The 27,323-nt window shown below is 49.8% G+C and overlaps 1 protein-coding gene across 1 annotated transcript in view; it reads right to left on the minus strand.

The window, feature by feature from the left end:
- The window catches only part of ASIC5 (acid sensing ion channel subunit family member 5), a 116,228-nt gene extending 91,059 nt beyond the window's left edge, over positions 1 to 25,169 (minus strand). The window contains exons 1-4 of the mRNA XM_073579021.1: positions 24,810 to 25,169; positions 23,487 to 23,612; positions 19,261 to 19,264; positions 18,874 to 19,195 (exon numbers count right to left, since the gene is read on the minus strand). Coding sequence (XP_073435122.1) covers positions 18,874 to 19,195; positions 19,261 to 19,264; positions 23,487 to 23,612; positions 24,810 to 25,169 — 812 coding nt within the window. The remainder of the gene's footprint in view (positions 1 to 18,873; positions 19,196 to 19,260; positions 19,265 to 23,486; positions 23,613 to 24,809) is intronic.
- Positions 25,170 to 27,323: the final 2,154 nt, after the last annotated feature.

Here is a 27,323-nt window from a genome sequence, read left to right on the forward strand (position 1 = left end):
TTTTCAGTAGCACGCAGTGTCAGCCACCGGCTTCCGGCTGCTACCAGCAGTCAAGTGTGCCAATATTTAAGAGAAATGAATATTCATAATAGGTCCGTCTTAAGGTACGGTGCATCTTATAGTGCGAAAAATATGGTATTTGATCACCTACCAACCAGCATAAATTGTGGCTCTCACAGACCTGTTAATTTTTCTTTAAGAAGCCCTCCTATTCTGCACTCATCTGCACTAATTGCACCTGTTTGAGCTTCTTATGTGTATAAAAGATACTTGTCCACAAACTCAATCTCACTCCAACCTCTCCACCATGGCCAAGACCAAAGAGCAGTCTAAGGACACCATGGCCAAAATTGTAGACCTGCACAAGGCTGGGATGGGCTCGGGACAATAGGCAACCAGCTTGATGAGAAGGCAACAACTGTTAGCACAATTATTACAAAATTGAAGAAACACAAGATGATTGTGAATCTGCCTCGGTCTGGGGCTCCATGCAAGACCTTGCCTCAGGCAGTAAGGATGATTCTGTGAAAGGTCAGGAATCAGCCCAGAACTACAGGGGAGGACCTGATCAATTGCATGAAGAGAGCTGAAGCCACAGTCTCGAGCATTATCGTTAGTAAAACAATACACCATCATGGATTAATATCCTGCAGGGCTTGCATGGTCCCCCTGCTCACGCCAGTAAATGTCCAGACCCAGAGGCATGGCTAGGGTTTTGGTTTAGGGGGGGGTGAAACGTCTGAGTGGGCCCCTAACCAGGTAACTTTGATTACAACTCGGTGACGCACCCTAATAGTGGATGTAGGAGATGACTGCGCTGTTACTGAAAATAAGATATATATGGTCAGTGGTAAATACCAGTCCTACAAAACGTATAAGTGATTACTGCACAGTTATAGTTGGTGTCTTACCGCTGACGTTCTTTCTGATGGAATCGTTCACTTTTCACGTGTTTTCCATCTGGCCCAGACAGACAATGACAACGTCTCCAGCCAGGACTCGGCTACAGAGAATACAACAAAGACACGTTTCACTTCTCATATTCCCGCCCCATTACCATGTATCCCCAACCAGCACAAACACCTCATCCTGCTGATACTCCAATGCTGAGCCACTGCTGCCGTATGTGTCCCTATTACTGCAACTGATACCCCAATGCTGAGCCGCTGCTGCTGTATGTGTCCCTATTACTGCACCTTATACCTGAATGCTGAGCCACTGCTGCCGTATGTGTCCCTAATACTGCACCTGATACCCCAATACTGAGCCGCTGCTGCCATGTGTCGCTATTACTTCACCTATTGTGTGATTCTATGTGACCTCTAAATTCTAAAGCATCCCTCTATAATATAGTAATGCCGGGTGCAAGTGCCCTAGAAAACAGTGCCCACATTTTGTCCCCTAGAATGTAATAATGCCCTCTGTGTGCCCGTTTGACAGTCACAGTAGCCTGAGTTCCCCTATAACAATAAGTGCCCACTTTACATTTAATAATGTCCTGAGTCTCCCCCCCCATGTACAGCTACCCTATACACAGTATAATGCCCCCCACTGTACAATTACTGATCCCTTAGTATCCCCCAATGATGACTCCAACACTGTATGATGGCCCCCTCACTGTAATCTCCACATTGCATGATGGCCCCCTTACTGTAATCTCCATACTGTATGTTGGCCCCCTACATAGCCTCCATATAGTATAATACACCAGATAGTCCTCAATATAGTATAATGCAGCCCCCATAGGCAGACTCTACAGTATAATGCAGCCCCCATAGGCAGATTCAATAGTATATTGCAGCCCCCCATAAGCAGACTGTAATGTAAGGCAGCACCCCCTATAGGCAGACTGTAATATAATGCAGCACTCCCCCCATAAGAAAGACTGTAATATAAGGCAGCACCCCCCTATAGACAGACTGTAGTATAACGCAGCCCTCCATCCCCTATAGGCAGACAGTAGTATAAGGTATCTCCTCAATCCACTATAGGCAGTTTGTAGTATAAGGCAGCCCCCCATCCCCTATAGGCAGACTGTAGTATAAGGTATCTCCTCGATCCCCTATAGGCAGACTGTCGTATAAGACATCACTCCCATCCCCTATAGGCAGACTGTAATATAAGGCAGCACCCCCACCCTATAGGCAGACTGAGTATAAGGCAGCCCCCCATCCCTTATAGGCAGACTGTAGTATAAGGCAGCCCCCCATCCCCTATAGGCAGACTGTAGTATAAGGCAGCCCCCCAGTCCCCTACAGGCAGACTGTAGTATAAGGCAGCACCCCCACCCTATAGGCAGACTGTAGTATAAGGCAGCACCCCCACCCTATAGGCAGACTGTAGTATAAGGCAGCCCCCCATACCCTATAGGCAGACTGTAATATAAGGCAGCACCCCCACCCTATAAGCAGACTGTAGCATAAGGCAGCACCCCCACCCTATAGGCAGATTGTAGTATAAGGCAGCACCCCCACCCTATAGGCAGACTGTAGTATAAGGCAGCTCCCCATCCCCTATAGGCAGACTGTAGTATAAGGGAGACCCCCTATAGGCAGACTGTAGTATAATGCACCCCCCATAAAAAAAAATAAATCTAATACTCACCTCTCTTGCTCCTGGCTCCTGCGATGCTCACTGCTCCCGCTCATCTCCTGACAGCGGGCGCTGGGCAGTGATGTCATCACGCCCGCTGTCAGCGAGAGAGGGATGATCGGAGAAGGGGCACTCGTTCCTTTTCTCATCACTGCGGTCAGCTGTATCAACTGGATGCCGATACAGCTGAACCTGCGATGACGGGCGGGGGGCCCACTGCTGACACCGTGCTCCCCGCCTGCTCAGGGGCCCATAGCGGTCGGGCGGCAGACCAGGGAGATCGATTCTCCCTGCTCTGCCGCAGAATGTAACTGTATCGGCGCGCTGCCACAGCCCCCCTCTGCCCCCCGGTAGCTACGCTACTGTCCATTCCTGTTTGAAATTCACCAATGACCATCTAGATGATCCAGAGCAGGCATGTGAGAAGGTCATGTGGTCGGATGAGACCAAAATAGAACTTTTTGGTATCAACTCCACTTGCTGTGTTTGGAGGAAGAAGAAGGATGAGAACATCCCCAAGATCACCAACAGTGGAGCATGGTGGGCAAACATCCTACTTTGGGGATGCTTTTCTGCAAAGAGGACAGGACGACTGCACCGTATTGAAGGGAGGATGGATGGAAGCATGTATCTCAAGATTTTGGCTAACAACCTCCTTCCCTCAGTAGCAGCATTGAAGATGGGTCAGGTACTGGTCTTCCAGCATGACAGTGGCTCAAAACACAGTCAGGGAAACTCAGGAGTGGCTCCGTTAGAAGCATTTCAAGGTCCTGGAGTGGTCTAGCCAGTCTCCATACCTGAACCTATTTGAAAATCTTTTGAGGCAGCTGAAACTCAATGTTGCCCAGCGACAGCCCTGAAACCTGAAAGATGTAGAGAAGATCTTTATGGAAGAGTGGGCCAAAATCCCTCCTGCAGTTTGTGCAAACTTGGTCAAGAACTACAGGAAACGTCTGACCTCTGTGATTGTTAAGGTTTCTGTGCCAAATATTAGGTTTTGTTTTTCTATTGTATCAAATACTTGTGTCATGCAATAAAATGCAATTTAGTTATGTAAAAGTCTTACAAAGTGCTCTTCTGTCTCTCACAGATGAAGTGTAGTTACAGTACAATAAAAATTACAGATCTCTCCATTCTTTGTCAGTGGAAAACTTAAAAAATCGTCAGTGCACCAAATATTTGCTTTCCCCACTGCGTAAATACAGCTCTGGCAAAAATTAAGAGAACACTGCAAAATTTTCTGGATTTTTTCTCTTTATAGGTATATTTTTTAGTAAAATATAGATTGTTCTTTTAGTCTATAAACTTCTGACAACATATCTCCCATTCCAAGCAATACATTTAGTATTTTTTTCTAAAAATTAGAAATAGTCAAAATGAAATAAAAGAACTAGTGCTTTCAGACCTCAAATAATGGTAAGAAAACAAGTTCATAATCAATTAGAAACAGCAATACTGATGTTTTAACTCATGAATAGAGTTGAGCGATACCAGCCGATACTTGAAAATATCGGATCGGAATGGATCGGCCGATCTTAAAAAAAAGTATCGGTATCGCCGATTCCGATACCGGGAACCAATGCAAGTCAATGGGGCCAAAATATCGGAATTAAAAAAAACCCTTTCTTTCCTTGTAGGTTAATTCTACATGAAGAAAAACAACTAAGAATAATGTAGAATGTATTGTGGGAGGTGGAGGAGACATTAAAGCCATAGAGGTTTAGCCCAATCAAATGGAATAGCAGGAATTAAACTTTTTTTTTTAAAGATGTTAGGAGTTACAAAGATATTGACTATGTTAGCCTCATTTATATTTTGCCAGACATGTATGTCTTCTTCTTCTACTTCCTTTTTTTACATTCTTTTTCTTCTTCTTCTACTTCCTTTTTTTACATTCTTCTTCTTCTTCTTCTACTTCCTTTTTTTACATTCTTCTTCTTATTCCTTTTTTTACATTCTTCTTCTTCTTCTTCTACTTCCTTTTTTTACATTCTTCTTCTTCTTCTTCTTCTTCTTCTTCTTCTTCTTCTTCTTCTTCTTCTTCTTCCTTTTCTTACATTCTTCATATTCTTCTTATTCAACAATTATTATTCTACATATTCAGCTTCTTCATCTTCTTCCTATTCTTCTTCATCATATTCTTGTTTGTGTCAGGCATTCCTGTAGTTGTTATCTAGAAAAGTTAGAAGTTTACACCTTCCGTTCTGCCTGTCACAAAAGATTTACAACAGGATTTGTCCGCGTTCAGTTTGGCCTGCAGAAGCAGGCCTTTTCCAGGGGCACCACGAGGAGGAACGGACTCACCCCCATACACTGCTTAGTCTTCTTCTGCTTATAAATAAGATAATATCATTTGCTCAGAGTATTAGTCTTATGCTTAATGTTCTTCTGCTTTGTTTTTTTTATGCTTCTTTGTCTTCTCTCTCTTGTTGTTCTGCATCTTGGTGGTTGTCTTCCTGTTCTTTGTCCTCTTGAACCAGCTGACGGTACTGGCACCCGGAGGGGCAGCAGAAGGAACAAGAGCCAATGGCACTACCGAGGACCAGCTGACGGTGCTGGAACCCGGTTACTAAGCAGGAGGTACCTGTGCTACAAAGCACTACCAAGGACCAGCAGACGTTGCCGGAACTCGGATACCGAGATGGAGGCACCTAGGCCAAACGCTCTGACGAGAACCAGCTGACGGTGCTGGAACCCGGAGGGGTAGCATAAGCTGCAAGAGCAAATGGAAATAGCGAGGACCAGCTGACAGTGCTGGCACCCGGAGGGGCAGCAGAAGGAATAAGAGCCAATGGCACAACCGAGGACCAGCTGACGGTGCTGGAACCCGGTTACTAAGCAGGAGGTACCTGTGCTACAAAGCACTACCAAGGACCAGCAGACGTTGCCGGAACTCGGATACCGAGATGGAGGCACCTAGGCCAAAGGCTCTGACGAGAACCAGCTGACGGTGCTGGAACCCGGAGGGGTAGCATAAGCTGCAAGAGCAAATGGAAATAGCGAGGACCAGCTGACAGTGCTGGCACCCGGAGGGGCAGCAGAAGGAATAAGAGCCAATGGCACAACCGAGGACCAGCTGACGGTGCTGGAACCCGGTTACTAAGCAGGAGGTACCTGTGCTACAAAGCACTACCAAGGACCAGCAGACGTTGCTGGAACTCGGATACCGAGATGGAGGCACCTAGGCCAAAGGCTCTGATGAGAACCAGCTGACGGTGCTGGAACCCGGAGGGGTATCAGAAGTTACCCCTGAAAAGCAAAGTTGGCATGCCGCAAGCTGGCCGCAGTTACCGAATCACACAGTCCTACAGGGGGTGCTTGTCCTACTGGCACTATGGAACAAACCTTTCTTACCAGAACCCGCAGTCCACATAGGAAGCACCTAAACTGCTGGCACCCTAGCCTCGGCTAACCCAACCGCAACACGACATGGCAACTTGGGGTGGCAAACTGACATTGACACTTCCCGGAAACAGCAGGCAGGGCTGGAACCAAGCTGGGCAGGAGGGAGTACCCGTGCCAAAGTCAGTTATGAGCAGCAACTGGCGATGTTGGAGCCCAGGACAAGCACTTAGCAGGCTGAGGCCTGATGTGCTGTCAATTGGGAGGCAGCAGGACAGATTGCCATCAAAACAGCAGGGGAACAGCTGACGTTACTGAACCCCACAAACACAGGAGCTAGTGTTTTACTCTGTGAAGACGGCACTTCCGAGCAACAACTGGCTGTGTTGAAGCCCAGGGACAAGCACGGAGCAGGCTTAGGCTGCATTGAAGAAATTTTAAGATCGGTTGTAGACTACTAATTTGAACCAAGCTCCACTTAGGCCTGTGGATTCACTGATTTTCGTATTTCCCCTGTCCTCCAACCCCGCCAGTTACAGCTCCGAAGTGGCGTCTGCACAATCCACACTTGTTCCTGTGTTACAGGTGTTCAGTCCGGTCAGTTAATCCCCTGATGTGTGTCCGGCAATGTCGCCTGCTCTGTCCACATTCCGATAATGGGAATGTGGACAGAGCAGGCGACATTGCCGGACACACATCAGGGGATTAACTGATCGGACTGAACACCTGTAACACAGGAACAAGTGTGGATTGTGCAGACGCCACTTCGGAGCTGTAACTGGCAGGGTTGGAGGACAGGGGAAATACGAGAGACAGTGGAGCCACAGGCCTAATTGGAGCACGGTTAAAAATCAGTAGTGGTACGACTGTGTAGGCAGCAGGAGACTTTGCCATCCACACAGCAGGGGATCAGCTGACATTACTGAACCCCACTGAGACACGGGAGCAAGTATCTCTTTCCGTGTGGACGGCACTTCCGAACTACAACTGGCTGTGTTGAAGCCCAGGAAATAGGAGGGTGTAGGCAGAGGCCTACTGTATTTTGAATGAGTTTACAGCAGGAGAGACTGCCATCCACACAGCAGGGGATCAGCTGACGTTACTGAACCCCACTGAGACACGGGAGCAAGTATCTCTTTCCGTGTGGACGGCACTTCCGAACTACAACTGGCTGTGTTGAAGCCCAGGAAATAGGAGGGTGTAGGCAGAGGCCTACTGAATTTTGAATGAGGTGACAGCAGGAGAGACTGCCATCCACACAGCAGGGGATCAGCTGACGTTACTGAACCCCACTGAGACACGGGAGCAAGTGTCTCTTTCCGTGTGGACGGCACTTCCGAACTACAACTGGCTGTGTTGAAGCCCAGGAAATAGGAGGGTGTAGGCAGAGGCCTACTGTATTTTGAATGAGTTTACAGCAGGAGAGACTGCCATCCACACAGCAGGGGATCAGCTGACGTTACTGAACCCCACTGAGACACGGGAGCAAGTATCTCTTTCCGTGTGGACGGCACTTCCGAACTACAACTGGCTGTGTTGAAGCCCAGGAAATAGGAGGGTGTAGGCAGAGGCCTACTGAATTTTGAATGAGGTGACAGCAGGAGAGACTGCCATCCACACAGCAGGGGATCAGCTGACGTTACTGAACCCCACTGAGACACGGGAGCAAGTATCTCTTTCCGTGTGGACGGCACTTCCGAACTACAACTGGCTGTGTTGAAGCCCAGGAAATAGGAGGGTGTAGGCAGAGGCCTACTGTATTTTGAATGAGTTTACAGCAGGAGAGACTGCCATCCACACAGCAGGGGATCAGCTGACGTTACTGAACCCCACTGAGACACGGGAGCAAGTATCTCTTTCCGTGTGGACGGCACTTCCGAACTACAACTGGCTGTGTTGAAGCCCAGGAAATAGGAGGGTGTAGGCAGAGGCCTACTGAATTTTGAATGAGGTGACAGCAGGAGAGACTGCCATCCACACAGCAGGGGATCAGCTGACGTTACTGAACCCCACTGAGACACGGGAGCAAGTATCTCTTTCCGTGTGGACGGCACTTCCGAACTACAACTGGCTGTGTTGAAGCCCAGGAAATAGGAGGGTGTAGGCAGAGGCCTACTGAATTTTGAATGAGGTGACAGCAGGAGAGACTGCCATCCACACAGCAGGGGATCAGCTGACGTTACTGAACCCCACTGAGACACGGGAGCAAGTGTCTCTTTCCGTGTGGACGGCACTTCCGAACTACAACTGGCTGTGTTGAAGCCCAGGAAATAGGAGGGTGTAGGCAGAGGCCTACTGTATTTTGAATGAGTTTACAGCAGGAGAGACTGCCATCCACACAGCAGGGGATCAGCTGACGTTACTGAACCCCACTGAGACACGGGAGCAAGTATCTCTTTCCGTGTGGACGGCACTTCCGAACTACAACTGGCTGTGTTGAAGCCCAGGAAATAGGAGGGTGTAGGCAGAGGCCTACTGTATTTTGAATGAGTTTACAGCAGGAGAGACTGCCATCCACACAGCAGGGGATCAGCTGACGTTACTGAACCCCACTGAGACACGGGAGCAAGTATCTCTTTCCGTGTGGACGGCACTTCCGAACTACAACTGGCTGTGTTGAAGCCCAGGAAATAGGAGGGTGTAGGCAGAGGCCTACTGAATTTTGAATGAGGTGACAGCAGGAGAGACTGCCATCCACACAGCAGGGGATCAGCTGACGTTACTGAACCCCACTGAGACACGGGAGCAAGTGTCTCTTTCCGTGTGGACGGCACTTCCGAACTACAACTGGCTGTGTTGAAGCCCAGGAAATAGGAGGGTGTAGGCAGAGGCCTACTGTATTTTGAATGAGTTTACAGCAGGAGAGACTGCCATCCACACAGCAGGGGATCAGCTGACGTTACTGAACCCCACTGAGACACGGGAGCAAGTATCTCTTTCCGTGTGGACGGCACTTCCGAACTACAACTGGCTGTGTTGAAGCCCAGGAAATAGGAGGGTGTAGGCAGAGGCCTACTGTATTTTGAATGAGTTTACAGCAGGAGAGACTGCCATCCACACAGCAGGGGATCAGCTGACGTTACTGAACCCCACTGAGACACGGGAGCAAGTATCTCTTTCCGTGTGGACGGCACTTCTGAACTACAACTGGCTGTGTTGAAGCCCAGGAAATAGGAGGGTGTAGGCAGAGGCCTACTGAATTTTGAATGAGGTGACAGCAGGAGAGACTGCCATCCACACAGCAGGGGATCAGCTGACGTTACTGAACCCCACTGAGACACGGGAGCAAGTGTCTCTTTCCGTGTGGACGGCACTTCCGAACTACAACTGGCTGTGTTGAAGCCCAGGAAATAGGAGGGTGTAGGCAGAGGCCTACTGTATTTTGAATGAGTTTACAGCAGGAGAGACTGCCATCCACACAGCAGGGGATCAGCTGACGTTACTGAACCCCACTGAGACACGGGAGCAAGTATCTCTTTCCGTGTGGACGGCACTTCCGAACTACAACTGGCTGTGTTGAAGCCCAGGAAATAGGAGGGTGTAGGCAGAGGCCTACTGTATTTTGAATGAGTTTACAGCAGGAGAGACTGCCATCCACACAGCAGGGGATCAGCTGACGTTACTGAACCCCACTGAGACACGGGAGCAAGTGTCTCTTTCCGTGTGGACGGCACTTCCGAACTACAACTGGCTGTGTTGAAGCCCAGGAAATAGGAGGGTGTAGGCAGAGGCCTACTGTCTTTGTAATGCGGAGACAGCAGGAGAGACTGCCATCTCCACAGCAGGGGAACAGCTGGCAGTGCTGAACCCCACTAACACTTGAACGAACGTGTTTGGTTCTGTGGAGACGACACTTCTGAACACCAACTGACGCTGTTGGAGCCCAGGATTAGGCGAGGAGCAGGCTGGGGCCTACTGGATTTTGGCAGGTGAATGCAGCAGGAGACTTGCCATCTCCACAGCAGGGGAACAGCTGGCAGTGCTGAACCCCACTAACACTTGAACGAATGTGTTTGGTTCTGTGGAGACGACACTTCTGAACACCAACTGACGCTGTTGGAGCCCAGGATTAGGCGAGGAGCAGGCTGGGGCCTACTGGATTTTGGCAGGTGAAGGCAGCAGGAGACTTGCCATCTCCACAGCAGGGGAACAGCTGGCAGTGCTGAACCCCACTAACACTTGAACGAATGTGTTTGGTTCTGTGGAGACGACACTTCTGAACACCAACTGACGCTGTTGGAGCCCAGGATTAGGCGAGGAGCAGGCTGGGGCCTACTGGATTTTGGCAGGTGAATGCAGCAGGAGACTTGCCATCTCCACAGCAGGGGAACAGCTGGCAGTGCTGAACCCCACTAACACTTGAACGAACGTGTTTGGCTCTGTGGAGACGACACTTCTGAACACCAACTGACGCTGTTGGAGCCCAGGATTAGGCGAGGAGCAGGCTGGGGCCTACTGGATTTTGGCAGGTGAAGGCAGCAGGAGACTTGCCATCTCCACAGCAGGGGAACAGCTGGCAGTGCTGAACCCCACTAACACTTGAACGAATGTGTTTGGCTCTGTGGAGACGACACTTCTGAACACCAACTGACGCTGTTGGAGCCCAGGATTAGGCGAGGAGCAGGCTGGGGCCTACTGGATTTTGGCAGGTGAAGGCAGCAGGAGACTTGCCATCTCCACAGCAGGGGAACAGCTGGCAGTGCTGAACCCCACTAACACTTGAACGAATGTGTTTGGTTCTGTGGAGACGACACTTCTGAACACCAACTGACGCTGTTGGAGCCCAGGATTAGGCGAGGAGCAGGCTGGGGCCTACTGGATTTTGGCAGGTGAATGCAGCAGGAGACTTGCCATCTCCACAGCAGGGGAACAGCTGGCAGTGCTGAACCCCACTAACACTTGAACGAATGTGTTTGGCTCTGTGGAGACGACACTTCTGAACACCAACTGACGCTGTTGGAGCCCAGGATTAGGCGAGGAGCAGGCTGGGGCCTACTGGATTTTGGCAGGTGAATGCAGCAGGAGACTTGCCATCTCCACAGCAGGGGAACAGCTGGCAGTGCTGAACCCCACTAACACTTGAACGAATGTGTTTGGCTCTGTGGAGACGACACTTCTGAACACCAACTGACGCTGTTGGTGCCCAGGATTACGCATGCCGCATGCAGAGGCCAATGGGCAGCGGTTTTTATGGAGGTTGTGGACTACTACTGATTCTAACCATGCTCCACTTAGGCCTCTGGCTCCACTGTCTCTACTATTTACCCTGGCCTCCAACCCCGCCAGCTACATCTCTGAAGTGGCGTCAGCACAATCTACACTTGTTCCTGTGTTACTGGTGCTCAGTCCCATCAGTTGATCCCCTGATGTTTGTCCGGCAAGTTCGCCAGCTCTGTCCTCATTCCCACTACTGGTTATGGGAATGTGGACAGAGCAGGAGACCTTGCCGGACACACATCAGGGGATAAACTGATGGGACTGAGCCACAGGAACACAGGAACAAGTGTAGATTGTGCTGACGCCACTTCAGAGATGTAGATGGCGGGGTTGGAGGTCAGGGGAAATAGTAGAGACAGTGGAGCCAGAGACCTAAGTTGGGCACGGTTAAAAATCAGTAGTGGTTTGAATGTTGATGGAGCTGGTGACTCTGCCGTCCACACAGCAGGGGATCAGCTGGCATTACTGAACCCCAGTAACACAGGAGCTAGTGTGTTTCTCTGTGCAGACGACACATCTGAGCGACAACTGGCTGTGTTGAAGCACAGGGATTATAGTTCAGGTGGTAGAAAAATGAACACACCAGCAGACCTGGATACAGTTGCCAACCACTAATTTAGTCTGTAAGAGGAATGGCAAAGTCTTTGGAGATCCAGGCCTTGTTCATTTTCAGAAAAGTCAGCCGGTCAACATTATCGGAAGATAGTCGCGTGCGACGGTCTGTTAGTACACCACCTGCGGCACTAAAGACACGTTCCGATAATACACTGGCAGCAGGGCAAGCCAGCACCTCCAATGCATACTGGCTAAGCTCTGGCCATGTATCCAGCTTAGAGACCCAAAACTTGAAGGGGGAAGAGCCATCTGGGAGTACAGCGACAGGGCAAGACATGTAGTCTGACACCATCTGACGGAAGCGTTGCCTCCTGCTGACTCGAGGCGTCGCTGATGGTGTAGACAATTGTGGTGGACACACAAAACTTTGCCACATTTGGGCCATAGTGGTCTTGCCTTGTGCTGCGGCACTGCCTCTGCTCCCTCTTTGTGCAGAGTTTCCTCCACTGCCTCGACGCACAGAGCTGCTTTGTAAAGCACTTGCAACAATGCTGTCGGGTGGAATGGAAAACATTATGGACTGCACCAGTGACTCTTCGTACTCCCGCATTTTACGCTCCCGGTTCAACGTTGGTATGAGCCTTTGTACGCTGTCCCGGTAGCGAGGATCTAGGAGGGTGTACACCCAATAATCAGCCGAGACGAGAATGTGGGCGATGCGGCGGTCGTTTCTCAGGCACTGCAGCATGAAATCAACCATGTGCTGCAGACTCCCAACTGCCAAAGAACCGCTGTCCCCTGTTTGAGGCGTGACCTCGACCTGCTCTGCATCACCCCACCCTCGCTGTACATACTGAGTAGAGGTTTGTGTACCTCCCTCCTCTGGAGAGATGTCTTCCTCCTCCATCGACTCCTCCTCATCCTCCTCACAAAGTGTCCCCTGCCTAGGCCTTTGTGAGGAAACACGTAGCGCAGACTGTCCAGAAGCAGATGGCATTTGGGACTCCTCATCCTCCACCTCTTCTGAAACCTCATCCCTTAGTGCTTGCAGTGTTTGTTGAAGCAGGCAGATAAGGGGGACAGTCATGCTGACTAGTGCATCATCTGCACTCGCCATCCGCGTGGATTCATCGAAGGCACGCAAAACGAGGCAGATGTCCTTCATAGAGGCCCACTCAATGGTGCTGAAGTGTGAACGGCGCACAGTGCGACTTGTTTGCGCCTGATGCAGCTGGTACTCCATGACTGCTGCCTGCTGCTCACACAACCGCTCCAACATATGTAACGTTGAATTCCACCGGGTGGGTAGGTCACATATGATGCGATGTTCTGGAAGGCCAAATCGTCGCTGCAGAGCAGCGAGGCGCGATCTTGCCGTGCTGGAACGTCGCAAGTGAGCGCACTCTATGCGGACCTTGTGCAACAGTGCATCAAGATCCGGATAGTCCCTCAGAAAGCTCTGCACGACCAAGTTAAGAACATGTGCCAGACATGGGATGTGTGTGAGGTTGCCTAGGCCAAGAGCTGCCACCAGATTTCGGCCATTGTCACACACTACCAAGCCCGGCTGGAGATTCGCTGGCCCAAACCACACATCGCTCTCCAGCTTGATAGCATTCCAGAGCTCCTGCGCTGTGTGGCTTCGATTCCCCAAAGAAATTAATTTGAGTACAGCCTGTTGACGTTTGGCCACGGCTGTGCTCATATCGGTCGTAACAGGCTCCTGCTCTGCTGTTTCTGAGGAACTTGAGTAGGAGGAGGAGTCTATGTGTACAGACTGGAGTCCTGCAATCCGTGGCGTTGGAAGAACACGTACAGCGCCACTCTCCAGATCCGTACCCGGCTCCACAACATTGACCCAGTGGGCAGTGAGGGAAAGGTATCGTCCCTGTCCATGGTTACTGGTCCACGCATCGGTGGTCAGGTGGACCTTGCTACTAACGGCGTTTAGTAGCGCATGTTTTATTTTGCCCTCAACATGTTTCTGCAGGGCAGGGACGGCTCGCCTGCTGAAATAAAAGCGGCTGGGCACGTTGTATTGGGGGACTGCCAATGCCATTAAGTCCCGGAAGGTGTCAGTGTCCACCAGCCTGAATGACAGCATTTCAACTGCCAGAAGTTTGGCAATGCCAGCATTCAGAGACTGTGCTCGGGGATGGTTTGCCGAGTAAGGGCGCCTTTTATCCCATGCCTGTGCTACCGATGGCTGTGATGGATGGGAACGTGCTGTTATGGGTGGAATCTGACAGGGTCTCCGGACAACAGTGGCAGAGGTTCTTCCTTGGCGATCCTGTGAGGAAGCCGAACCAGCAGTGTGTGAGCTGGAGGAAGAGGGCCCAACACGAACTGAAGAGGTGGTAGGTGGTGCTGTACGTTGGCCTACGTCTTGAGGGTGTCTCTGCAACTCCAACTCGTGCTTGGTGCGCACATGTTTCCACATATTTGTGGTATTGAGGTTGCTGACATTTCTCCCTCTTTTGACTCTCTGATGACACAGCTTGCATTTGACAAAGCAAATGTCATCTGCAACTGTGTCAAAAAAGGACCACGCACTGCAACTCTTGTGAGCGCCCGGTTTGCCTTTGGAAGGAGGAATGCTCCTAACGGGTGCCGAAGTGGAGGGTACAGGCAACCAAGTCTTCCCCCTCCCTCTGCCTCCTGTTTTGGCCGGTAGGGGAATCTCTTCCTCCGAGCTGCTCCCACCACCTTCCTGTTGCTCACGCCATGATGGGTCAAGGACCTCATCATCTTCCCTCCCCTCTTCAAACAGCTGCTTCTCCGGGGTTGTCTCGCCAGCACCGTACGCACCAGAAAGTGGCAACTGAGTCTCGTCATCATCTGATGCGTACTGAGGTGTGCTGACCATAGGCACTGGCCCACTCGCCTCTTCAGATTCAGAGGGACAAAGAAGTTGCGCATCACTGCATACTCCCTCTTCTTCACATTCAGGAATGCTGCTTGGCTGGCCCCCTCTTTCCAAGCCAACAGATTCCGAGAACAGAAGTAGAGATTGTGATGGCTCCTGTCCATGTCTCTCTGACTGCCTGGGCACTTTGGCAGGTGGTGAAGAGACAGATGGTTGCTCTTCGGTGCTCTGACCCTGAGAGGATGCGGAAGTAATTGAAGTCGATGCGTTAGCTGCCATCCATCCGACAACGGCTTCAATTTGTTCCTCCCGCAGCAGTGGGGTACGTTGAGGTCCTACAAAGCTGCGCATAAAGGACTGTTGCCTGCTAAAACTGGGGGATGCTGATCCACTGGTGCCCGCAGCAGGCCCAGAATCCCCACGTCCTCTACCTGTAGAATCCCCACGTCCTCTCCCTGCAGAATCCCCACGTCCTCTCCCTGCTGAAACTCCACGCCCACGCCCACGCCCCCGCGCCTTACTCCCTGCCTTCTTCATCTTGCAAGACTGCTTAAGATAGGCAAAAAAGTACAAAGGGGGGCCTTAGTGTGCTTATTCCTGAACAGCTGGTTACAGGTACAAGAAACACTAATTTTATGAAGTGTGTGTGTGTGGACTAGACTTTAATAGGAGCTGATGTGGCCTACACAAGTTCAAAATGTAGTGTTTGGTGAACTTTTTATGTGGTTTCTTTGTTTGAAACAAACTCAAAGTATGAGAACAAAGAATTGAAACTGATAGTATCACCAACTTTTTGGAGCTATTACAATGCAGGCAGGTAACCTACAATGCAAAAGATGAGGCTCCAAAAAAATTGGGTAATACTAATCTGGCTGCGCCGGCAGGGCACAAGCCAGAAAAAAAGGCTCCTCTATCTACTCCTATATAGTGTTTGCAACCAACCAATGTTGATGGATACGGATGGATGCACACTAATAGGAGAAGAAAAAATGAGCTGCACTCAGAGACAAATATGTGTGAGGCAGTGACGCACGTTGAGCGTCCTACAACCAGACGTAGCTGCAGGACACTCTACTCAGCGTGAGCTGCACTCACACACAGTCAGAGACCTCTCAGACAGCCGTCAACAGTGCAGCTAAGTGGGCACTGGCACTGACAGGCTGCAGAAAGGCTCCGCTGTGTACTCCTATATAGTGTTTGCAACCACCGTAGATGGAGACGGATGGATGCACACTAATAGAAGAAAAAATGAGCTGCACTCAAATAAAAATATGTGTGAGGCAGTGACGCACGCTGAGCGTCCTACAGCCAGACGTAGCTGCAGGACACACTACTCAGCGTGAGCTGCACTCACACACAGTCAGAGACCTCTCAGACAGCCGTGAACAGTGCAGCAAAGTGGACACTAGCACTGAAAGGCTGCAGAAAGGCTCCGCTGTCTACTACTAGTGTTTGCAACCAACGTATATGGATACGGATGGAAGCACACTAGATTGAAATTATTTAAAAAATGCAGCTCAAAAAATAAAAGATGTATGAGGCAGCAGTGATCACACTGGGTGGCCTACAGCCTGACGTGGCTGCAGGACCCACTCCACAGCGTGAGCTGCACTCACACAGCCCTTGCAGACAGCTGTGAAAACAGCGCTGCTAGGGAAAAGCAAGCTACAGTGGTGGTTTATGTAGCCTGGATAAAGCACAATATTGTTTTTAGAATCGCTATTTCTAACTGTCCCTCACAGTCTTCTACAGCAGCCTGTCCCTAACTGAATTCACAGCAGAGTGACCAGAAATGGCGGCTGCGGTGGCTTTTATAGTGCATCATGACATCATTTCGGCAGCCAATCACAGCCATGCCAATAGTTAACATGCCTACATGCCTAACAGGATGTGCCCACACTTCGGAGGATTCCCATTGGCTTAATCAAAGCAAGCAGGCTCATAGCATGATGGGAACTTCCTATTCCGATTCCGATCCCGGAATCCGATATGAAAAAAGTATCGGAATTAAGTATCGGAATTCCGATACCGCTGATATCGGCCGATACCCGATACTTGCGGTATCGGAATGCTCAACACTACTCATGAAGAGTTCAGAAATCAATATTATGTGGAATAACCATGATTTTTAATTACAGCTTTCATGCGTCTTGGCATGCTTTCCACCAGTCTTTCACACTGGAGCAAAAAGTAAAGCAGTTCTTTGTTTGATGGCTTGTGACTATCCATCGTCCTCTTGATTACCATATATACTCGTGTATAAGCCAACCCATGTATAAGCCAACCCCCCCTAATTTTGCCACAAACAAAATGAGAAAGCTTATTGACTCGTATATAAGCCGAAGGTGGAATCCGTAGACTATGCCCCCATATGCTGCTCCATAGTTTATGCCCCCATATGCTGCTCCATAGACTATGCCCCCATATGCTGCTCCATAGACTATGCCCCCATATGCTGCTCCATAGACTATGCCCCCATATGCTGCTCCATAGACTATGCCCCCATATGCTGCTCCATAGACTATGCCCCCCATAAGCTGCTCCATAGAATATGCCCCCATATGCTTCTCCATAGTTTATGCCCCCATATGCTTCTCCATGGAATATGCCCCTATATGCTGCTCCACAGATTATGCCCCCATATGCTTCTACATAGTTTATGCCCCCCATATGCTGCCCCATAGACTATGCCCCCATATGCTGCTCCATAGACTATGCCCCATAGACTATGCCCCCATATGCTGCTCCATAGACTATGCCCCCATATGCTGCTCCATAGAATATGCCCCCATATGCTGCAAAAAAAATGAAAAAATCGCCATACTCACCTCTCCTGGGTCCATCGCCGCTGTCTGCCGCTTCTTGTGTCAGTGACTATTCAGCCAGCAGAGGGCGTGGTGCGCACTAACCATGTCACCGCTGCCCCCTGCTGCCTAAATGTCACTGACACAGGATGCAGCAGAGACAGCGATGAGCAGCGATAGACCGGGGGACAGGTGAATATCGCTATACTCACTCATCCTGCCGCAGTCTCTGCAGCCTCGCTTCTCAACTGTCTCCCTTCCTGTCTTCAGCGGTCACGTGGTACCGCTCATTAGACTCATGAATATGCGCATATTCATGAGTGTAATGAGCGGTACCACGTGACTGCTGAAGACAGGAAGGGAGACAGTGGAGAAGCGAGGCTGCAGAGACCGCGGCAGGACAGGTAAGTATGATCTCTGACACCCCCGCTCCCCCTCCCCCGCTGATCCTCAGGTATATGACCTGTGTATAAGCCGAGTGGGGGACTTCCAGCCCAAAAAAATGGGCTGAAAATCTCAGCTTATACACGAGTATTTACGGTACATTCCAGAGGTCTTCAATGGGGTTCAGGTCTGGAGATTGGGCTGGCCATGACAGGGTTTTGATGTGGGGTCTCTTAATTTTTGCCAGAGCTGTATATATACTCCGACACACATTCAGTTGAAGTGCATTGTGCTGGAATACATGCTGCCGGACAATCAGAAGCCAGCAGCTGACGTCATCATTCACGTGATTGAGGGCGCATGGCAGTGACGTTATGCGCCCCTGTCGCTTGCACGCTGAGTCACCTGCCAGCTTCAAAAAAGGATGCCATGCGGCAGAGAAGTGTATAATCATTGTTTTTTCAAAAGCAGCAGAATGGGGGACATATACCAAGCTGAGCCCAGAATGGGGAACATATATACTCAGGAAGGGTGCTATATATACTGTATATATACACAAGAATGAGGCCTAGCAAAAGGGACATGCATATCAGGATGGAGAACATATAGACCAGGATGTACCCAGTATGGGGGGCATATACACTAGGATGGGGAACATATATTCCAGGATGGGGCACATATATAACAGAATGGAGGACATAAATATATACCAGGATGGGATCAAGATGAGGGACATATGTACGAGGAAGGAGCCCAGAATGGGGGACATTACTACATAATGGGGGAGGTTGGCTACTTGTATGTCCTTTTAGGATTTAGAATGTTACAAAGGCTCATACATCTGACCAACTTGCAGGGGCGGGGAGGCGGTAGCGGTGGAGCCCAGGTCCAAATTTTGCATTGGGGCCCATCGGACTCTAGTTACACCACTGAATACTTTTAGAAGTAAATGATTCTCATGATTCTCAGGCTCTGACTGCTCCACATTCATGAATACCATTAATCATTCATGTGATTTAATATGATAGCCTAATAAAACACATATTACATTTCTTAGAATTCACCAACAGCAATTGTTACATTGATGAGAAGATTACAAGAATGGTAATTTACCTGTTTAAATTACAAAATGTCACAGAAGGAAATTCAATCTTGTCCATATATTGAACAGTCACTGAAGTGGTTGTCGGCCAACTGAAATAATTGATAACTCGGATATAGACTTGTGTTAAGGCTGCAATGACAAAAATCATGACCACAGCACTCCAGAGCACTCTACGGATTTGCCCACTTGTTCCAGAGGAATTACTTTTTACGAGGTTATGCAATCCATGGAAGGAGGTGGAAACAGCAAAATCATGGTTAAACTTCCGACGATCTTCTACACATGGAGCTGTATGTTTTCTAAAATAGGAATGTATCTTATACCAGAAGGCTAAAAGAAAAGTGATAATTACCATTATTTTATAGAGTCTGTCTATAACACTGATACACAGTTACAAAACTATAACAACACATAACTTACATTATGAGTTAGATTCTCATATCATTAGGGATCATTGGGTCCATCAAAGAAAATAATTCTGAGCACCCACCCTTCATTATGCAGATTATGGTAATGTCTGCTTGCAATCACATTGTAGTCTTTGCTGTTGTCATTGCATATATTAATATTATTACTATCATCCACAAAAATTCTACCCTAGCAATTGGGCCCAAAATCAGCTCCAGGTGAACCTTGAAAGCCCAATGTTGTGTCACAGTTCACCAAAGAAATTTCTGGTAAGTCAGTCTAAGTTTAGTGCAAAATGAGTATGAACTGCACTGCTCTAATCAAGGGTGCAAGTGAAAGATTTGGTATCATCATAGTAATCCAAATGAAGGCACATTGCCTTATCCATATTGTTAATAAAGTAGTTTTCCCAAAATAACAAGTAATCCCCTATTTATAGGTGTGGAACTACTTGCTGTTCGCTGTGGGTTTGACTTTTGAGACCCCCAGTGATTCTGACAATGGAGCCAGGCAGAGCCCTTTCTTGAATGGAGTAGAGGTGCAGATGCCCAATCTTGAATGGAGTAGAGGTGCGCATGCCTAATCTTGAGTGGAGTAGAGGTGCAGATGCCCAATCTCCATTCCATTCACTTTCTACGGGACTATGGGAAACACCTGGGTGCCATACTCAGCTTTCTCCAGGAGTCCTATAGAAAATAAATAAACTGGAGGTGGAGCAAAAGCAAAAGAGTCCCATTCTTGGGCTTTTGGAAGCCCCATTCTCAGGATCCTATCGATAGGAAATAACTTGCGTTTTTGAAAAAACCTCGTTATCTTGGTATCCAGCTTTAGACAGTCAGAAGCATGACGATAGTATAGCTATTTTATAAGCCCCAAGCGTTCAGTCCATTTGGATCTTTCTTAGAAGTAGTTAACTAAAGCTAATGAAGCATTGTTTGAGGGGCCCACTCTTCACATATCTCAGACATGTTTAAGATATGCGTTCAAAAGATGCAAAACAAATAATTAGATATATAGCCAAAACCCCATAATTAGAATACTATGCAAACAACATATACAGCCAAGCCCCATAATTAAAATACTATGCAAACAAGATATATAGCCATAAATGAAGCACTAATCATTCATCATTAGCTTTGACCATAATTCCTACATCCTGCAAACATTAAGTATAACAAATTTAATTGATCAGGATACTTTTTAGTATAGCGTCTTGTTGACCAAGTTGAAATGCTACATTAGAAGACCTGCAGTATCATATCATTGTATATTCACAGAAAATAAATAATAAATGACAGGCCGCCATAATCACTTCATAAATACAGAACTATTTAAGTTTAAGGTTTACATACTACCTTTATGCTGCACATTTGACTTATTTGGTTGATCCATTTTGCAAAGGAGAAAATGATGAATTCATGCGATGTGTAAGAATACTTGTAGTTTTATAGGAAGTCCATTGTGGGTGGAGAACTTATTACTTGTGCATAATCCAGTTGTTATGCTGCCTGAGTTGCTAAAGTGCACTTCCCTTCCTAATAGTACAGGCCTAATAACACTAATGGAAGGTCAATAAAATGTTCTGATCTGAATAGGTGTGATCAACAATGCACAGCAGCGATTTCTACACTATTGAATGTTACAGAAACAAGTCTAGCTGCCATCCGCTAGCCACTGATAAAACTTCTGCTTAATAAATATGTGTGTTGGATTATAAAAAAAAATGATTGGACTGAATAACCCCTTTAATGGTCTAAAATCAGCAGTGGGGACCACAAGGATCTATTTTAGAACCAATTCTTTTTAATCTCTATTATTGACCTTTTGGTTGGGATGAAAGTAAATTGTCTGTCTTTGCAAATTTGCAACTGGAATATTTCATTCAGGGATATCTAGGGTGTGGTATTTTAGTGTTCCCTTTATTTTTTTGAGCAGTGTATAACTGTCTAATGTGTCTACCAATACTTTAATATAATTTTGAGCTATTATTTATGAGACAGATACTTATTATTATACACTGCTCAAAAAATAAAGGGAACACTAAAATACCACATCCTAGATATCTCTGAATATCTCTGACCATTCAGGTCAGTTATAAACAACTCAATATATGTGACGTTCAGGAAAAGATAACGTCCGAGAGTGGACCCTCTGGGTAGCGGATCCGGAGCCCCTGGGTCGAGCGCACCAGGTGATGACCGACCCCTGTACAGGGATCGTTAGGGGCAGGACCGCAGAGGGCAGAACCGAGACTGCTGGAACCGAGAGGGGCGGCTCGAGGGACTGGAGAAGGCAACCGGCTGGCGAGGCTTACCAAGGCCCGGAACTCCGTGCGGGAGGATGAGGACAGAGGGCTGGACGCTGGGCAGGGAACAGAACGGACACCGGAGGACGGAACAGAGACAGGGAACCGGGGAGACAAAGGTAGTGGCACTAGAAGTAGGCAGGACAGATGACGGGCAGGAAGACAGGGCAAACACCAGAGGTAGAGACAGCAAGACTAGGAAACGTAAGAGACGAAAAGAGACCTATAGGAACCTAACCTATAGGCGGCCAAATTAGAGCAGGTATGGACACACAATAATCAGGCATCCTCCCCTTGTGGGAGACGCCTGATATATCCTCTGCCGGTAGGCGATAGGCTGGCCACTAATCGGCCGCCGCCCACCGCAGGGTTAAACTACCCGACGGCCGCGCGCCCGCGCCCTAATGCGCATGTGCGGGGTCGCCGCAGTTGGGAGATCAGGAAGGCGGGGCACGCGAGAGCAGGAGGAGGAAGGAGGCGTGCGTGGATCGGAGGAGGGAGGAAGCGGCGGCGCGCGACGGAGCAGGTAAGAACTAGCCGCAGGGGGGCCCGGAGCTAGGGGACCGGCGCCGTTACAGTACCACCCTCCTTACATCTCCCCCTTCTGAGATTGGCAAAAAACTTTTTCAGAATTTGTGGGGCATTTACATTCTCCCGGGGTTCCCAGGACCTCTCCTCGGGGCCAAATCCCTTCCAATCAATAAGGAAGAAGGTTCTTCCCCTGACTCTTTTCATGGCCAAAATGTCCTTAATTTCAAAGGTGTTATCATCCCCAATTGGCTGAGGGGAAGAGACAGGTGCAGGATGGAACTGATTGAGAATGACAGGTTTAAGGAGCGAGACATGGAAGGCATTAGGGACCCAGAGTGAAGCCGGCAACTTCAATTTGTAAGCAGCGTCATTAATGCGTCTGAGTACTTCGAATGGCCCGATGTACCGAGGGCTTAATTTGTACGAGGGGACTTTCAGACGGATGTGCTTGGTCGAAAGCCAGACTTTGTCACCTGGATGGTATGGTGGAAGGTCCCTCCGTCTCTTGTCGGCATGCTTTTTCATGCGGGCGCTGGAGTTCACTAGGGCCTCCCTGGTCTCTTTCCAGACTTGAGAAAAGTCAGCGGCGAGAGCATCTGCCGCAGGCACCTCCGAAGACGTAGAGATGGGCAGCGGGATGCCAGGGTTCTGGCCTGTAACCACAAAAAACGGTGACTTGGAGGATGACTCATTAGGATTATTGTTGTGAGCAAATTCTGCCCAGGGAAGAAGTGAGACCCAGTTGTCCTGGTGGGCGTTGGAAAAATGACGCAGGAAGGACATCAGAACTTGATTGACTCGTTCCACTTGCCCGTTGGTCTGAGGATGGTAGGCGGAGGAAAAATCCAAAGATGTACCCATTAACCAACAGAGGGCTCTCCAGAAACGAGAGGTAAACTGCACACCTCGATCGGACACGATCCGTTGGGGGAGGCCATGCAGCTTAAAGATTTGATGTATGAAGACCTCGGCCAACTTAGGAGCCGAAGGCAAGCCGGGTAACGGGATGAAATGGGCCATCTTGGAGAAGCGGTCTATCACCACAAGAATAGTAGTACACCCCGCAGAGGAGGGCAGGTCTGTCACGAAATCCATGGCAATTTGTCGCCAAGGCGCCTTTGGAACAGGTAGCGGGTGAAGAAGACCAGTGGGCAGATTCCTAGGCACCTTGTTCTGCGCACAAGTGGTACAGGATGCTACAAAATCCTTCACGTCCTGGAGAAGAGTGGGCCACCAATAGTAACGGGAGAGAAGCAAGCGAGTCTTTTTGATCCCGATGTGTCCTGCAATCTTGGACGAATGCCCCCAACGTAGCACCTCCAGTCTTTTGCTGTGTGGAACGAAGGTTCTGCCGGGCGGAAGGGTAGAGAGGCTCACAGGGGCCACAGTGATGATCTTCGTGGGTTCAATGACATATGATGGATCTTCCTCTAACTCTGGTGACTGCTGAGATCTGGAGAGAGCATCAGCCTTGATGTTCTTATTCCCGAGACGAAAATGGAGCTGGAAGTCGAAGCAGGAAAAGTACAGCGACCATCTGGCTTGCCTAGCGTTGAGTGTCTGAGCGGACTGAAGATAGGCTAGGTTTTTGTGGTCAGTGAAAATAGTAAAGGGGTGGACCGCCCCCTCGAGCAGATATCGCCATTCCTCCAGAGCCATCTTTATAGCGAGCAGCTCCCGGTCTCCGATTGAGTAGTTACACTCAGCAGAGGAGAAGGATTTGGAAAAATACCCACAGGGAACCAGGTGACCAGATGATGCCCGCTGGGAGAGTACCGCCCCGGCCCCGGTGGAGGAGGCATCCACCTCTAGGATGAAGGGCTTGCTGGTTACAGGGCGATGTAATATTGGTGCAGACGCAAAGGAGCGTTTCAAAGCAAGGAAGGCATCTTCTGCTTCAGGAGACCAGGAGTTTGGTTTAGTTCCTTTTCGGGTCAGGGCCGTGAGGGGCTTGGTCATGGAGGAAAAGTGAGGAATAAACTGTCTGTAATAATTTGCGAATCCCAAGAAGCGCTGAATGGCTTTCACCCCGAGAGGACGGGGCCATTTGAGTACAGCAGAGAGCTTCTCGGGATCCATCTCCAGGCCAGAGACAGTGAGATTGTAGCCCAAGAAGGGCAACAAGGTTTGCTCAAACAGGCATTTCTCCAATTTCGCATAGAGCTGATTCTCCCGAAGACGTTGCAAGACCAGGCGAACACTTCTTCGATGCGAGGATAGATCGGGTAAGAAGATGAGAATGTCATCTAAGTATACCACAACACGGGAGTACAGTAAATCTCGAAAAACCTCGTTGACGAATTCCTGGAACACTGCCGGGGCATTACAGAGTCCAAACGGCATGACCAAATATTCATAATGGCCATCACGAGTATTGAAAGCTGTCTTCCACTCGTCCCCAGCGCGGATTCGGATTAAATTATAGGCTCCTCGCAGATCCAGTTTGGTAAAGAGCCGGGCCCCCCTCAGCCGGTCGAAGAGCTCTGGGATCAGTGGGAGAGGATACCGATTTTTAACAATGTTATTGTTCAGCCCTCGATAGTCAATGCATGGCCTGAGGGATCCGTCTTTCTTCCGGACAAAGAAAAAACCCGCGCCAGCAGGAGAAGAAGATTTTCGAATGAAACCTTTGGCCAAGTTTTCTTGAATGTACTCAGTCATGGCCGAGGTTTCTGCTGGAGAGAGGGGATACGTTCTCACCCTGGGTGGGGTAGCTCCAGGAATCAACTCAATGGGACAGTCAAAGAAGCGGTGTGGCGGCAAGGAATCTGCTTCCTTCTTACTAAAGACGTCGGCGTACGCGTGATAGGGAGCCGGGAGTCCTGAAAGGTCGACTGGCTCCTGAGGCGGGTGAGGACGGAGCACCGACAACAGACAGCTTTCTTGGCAAGAATGACCCCAGCGCAGAATTTCTCCGGAGCGCCAGTCCAGCACCGGTTCATACAACCTGAGCCAGGGTAATCCTAGTAGAATGGCGTGGGACAAATTGGGTAGGACATAGAAAGCTATTTTCTCCCGATGAAGAGCTCCTACTTGGAATTCCACTTCGGCAGTAACCATAGTGATAAGTTCCGGAAGTGGTCTGCCATCCACAGAGGAAATCGCATGCGGGCTTTCCAAGGTAACCACTGGAATCTGGAACTTGTCCACCTCCTCTAGCCGAATAAAATTACCAGCCGCACCCGAGTCCACATACGCCCCCACAGATCTACGCTCCCGACCTAGCATAATCAAAGCAGAAATGGTAAGGGGCAGAGAGGAATTAGGGTCACCTAGGGAGGCCTCTCTTACCTGGCCTAGGTGGAGGCGTTTCCCGGCCTCACAGGACAGGTCCGCAGAAAATGATCGGCTCCGCCACAATACAGACATAGGCCCTCCGTCATCCTCTCCCTGCGCCGTTGCTCAGACAATCTTACACGGTCAATCTGCATGGGCTCAGGGGCGGCACTGGTAGAGGGTGCAGAGGAACGCGGAATAGGGGCTTGATAGAGCCTAAAGGGTCTCCTCTCCCTGGCTGCTTCACGCGAACGCTCTAGGAACCGGAGATCTATACGGGTGTCGAGGGATATGAGGTCCTCTAGAGTGGTGGGGGTATCCCGACCGGCAAGCTCGTCCTTTATTTTGCTAGAGATGCCCCTCCAGAAGGCTCCCACTAGAGCCTCATTATTCCACCCAAGTTCCGAAGACAACGTCCGGAAATGGATGGCATATTGTCCCACGGTGAGCGAACCCTGACAGTGGTTGAACAGAGCCTCAGTAGTAGAAGCCAACCGTCCAGGCTCGTCAAACACCTTGCGGAACGTATCAAGGAAATTTTGAATACTAGAGACCACAGGTTCGTCCCTCTCCCACAAAGGATTCACCCAGGCCAAAGCCTCTCCTTCCATTTGGGACACGATAAATGCCACCTTGGCGCGGTCAGAGGGGTATTGCTGTGGTAACAGCTCAAAGTGCAGTCTGCACTGGTTCAAGAAGCCCCGACATAGCTTGGGATCCCCGCTGTACCTGGGGGGGCTTTCCCAGGCCTGGTGGAGGGTGAGATACTGGGTCCCAGGGTTGGATCGGGGCAGCCGCCACGGACTGTAGGGACAGTAGGCGGTCATCGACGGACGCCATGTAGTTTAAGATGTGGGACTGGGCGTCGCGCTGCTGTGCTAGCTCCTGCTGGAGACCTGCTAACATGGGAGCGTGCCCGGGGTCGGCGGTTTGAAGGGCGGAAAGTCGGGTGTCCATGGACTTCATGAAGGACATTATCCGGGTCTGGTTTTCCCGTAAAAAAAGTAATTCTTTTTGCGTAGCAGCCGCGGCTCCAGCGGGGTCCATGGCCTGATTATACTGTGACGTTCAGGAAAAGATAACGTCCGAGAGTGGACCCTCTTGGTCGCGGATCCGGAGCCCCTGGGTCGAGCGCACCAGGTGATGACCGACCCCTGTACAGGGATCGTTAGGGGCAGGACTGCAGAGGGCAGAACCGCGACTGCTGGAACCGAGAGGGGCGGCTCGAGGGACTGGAGAAGGCAACCGGCTGGCGAGGCTTACCAAGGCCCGGAACTCCGTGCGGGAGGATGAGGACAGAGGGCTGGACGCTGGGCAGGGAACAGAACGGACACCGGAGGACGGAACAGAGACAGGGAACCGGGGAGACAAAGGTAGTGGCACTAGGAGTAGGCAGGACAGATGACGGGCAGGAAGACAGGGCAAACACCAGAGGTAGAGACAGCTAGACTAGGAAACGTAAGAGACGAAAAGAGACCGGAACCTATAGGCGGCCAAATTAGAGCAGGTATGGACACACAATAATCAGGCGTCCTCCCCTTGTGGGAGACGCCTGATATATCCCCGCCAGTAGGCGATAGGCTGGCCACTAATCGGCCGCCGCCCACCACAGGGTTAAACTACCCGACGGCCGCGTGCCCGCGCCCTAATGCGCATGTGCGGGGTCGCTGCAGTTGGGAGACCAGAAAGGTGGGGCGCGCGAGAGCAGGAGGAGGAAGGAGGCGTGCGAGGACCGGAGGAGGGAGGAAGCAGCGGCGCGCGACGGAGCAGGTAAGAACTAGCCGCGGGGGGGCCCGGAGCTAGGGGACCGGCGGCGGTTACGACCGGCGCCGTTACAATATAAGCTCATCAACTTAAACGTTGTTGTTTCAACTCTCATCATCATGGTTCATATTTATTTTAGTATAGCAAACCAAGGGTATACACAAAAAACATCCT

This window comes from Dendrobates tinctorius, unplaced genomic scaffold (genome assembly GCF_039654945.1).
Source record: "Dendrobates tinctorius isolate UK_male_01 unplaced genomic scaffold, ASM3965494v1 ptg000008l, whole genome shotgun sequence".
NCBI classification, from domain to species: Eukaryota; Metazoa; Chordata; class Amphibia; order Anura; family Dendrobatidae; genus Dendrobates; species Dendrobates tinctorius.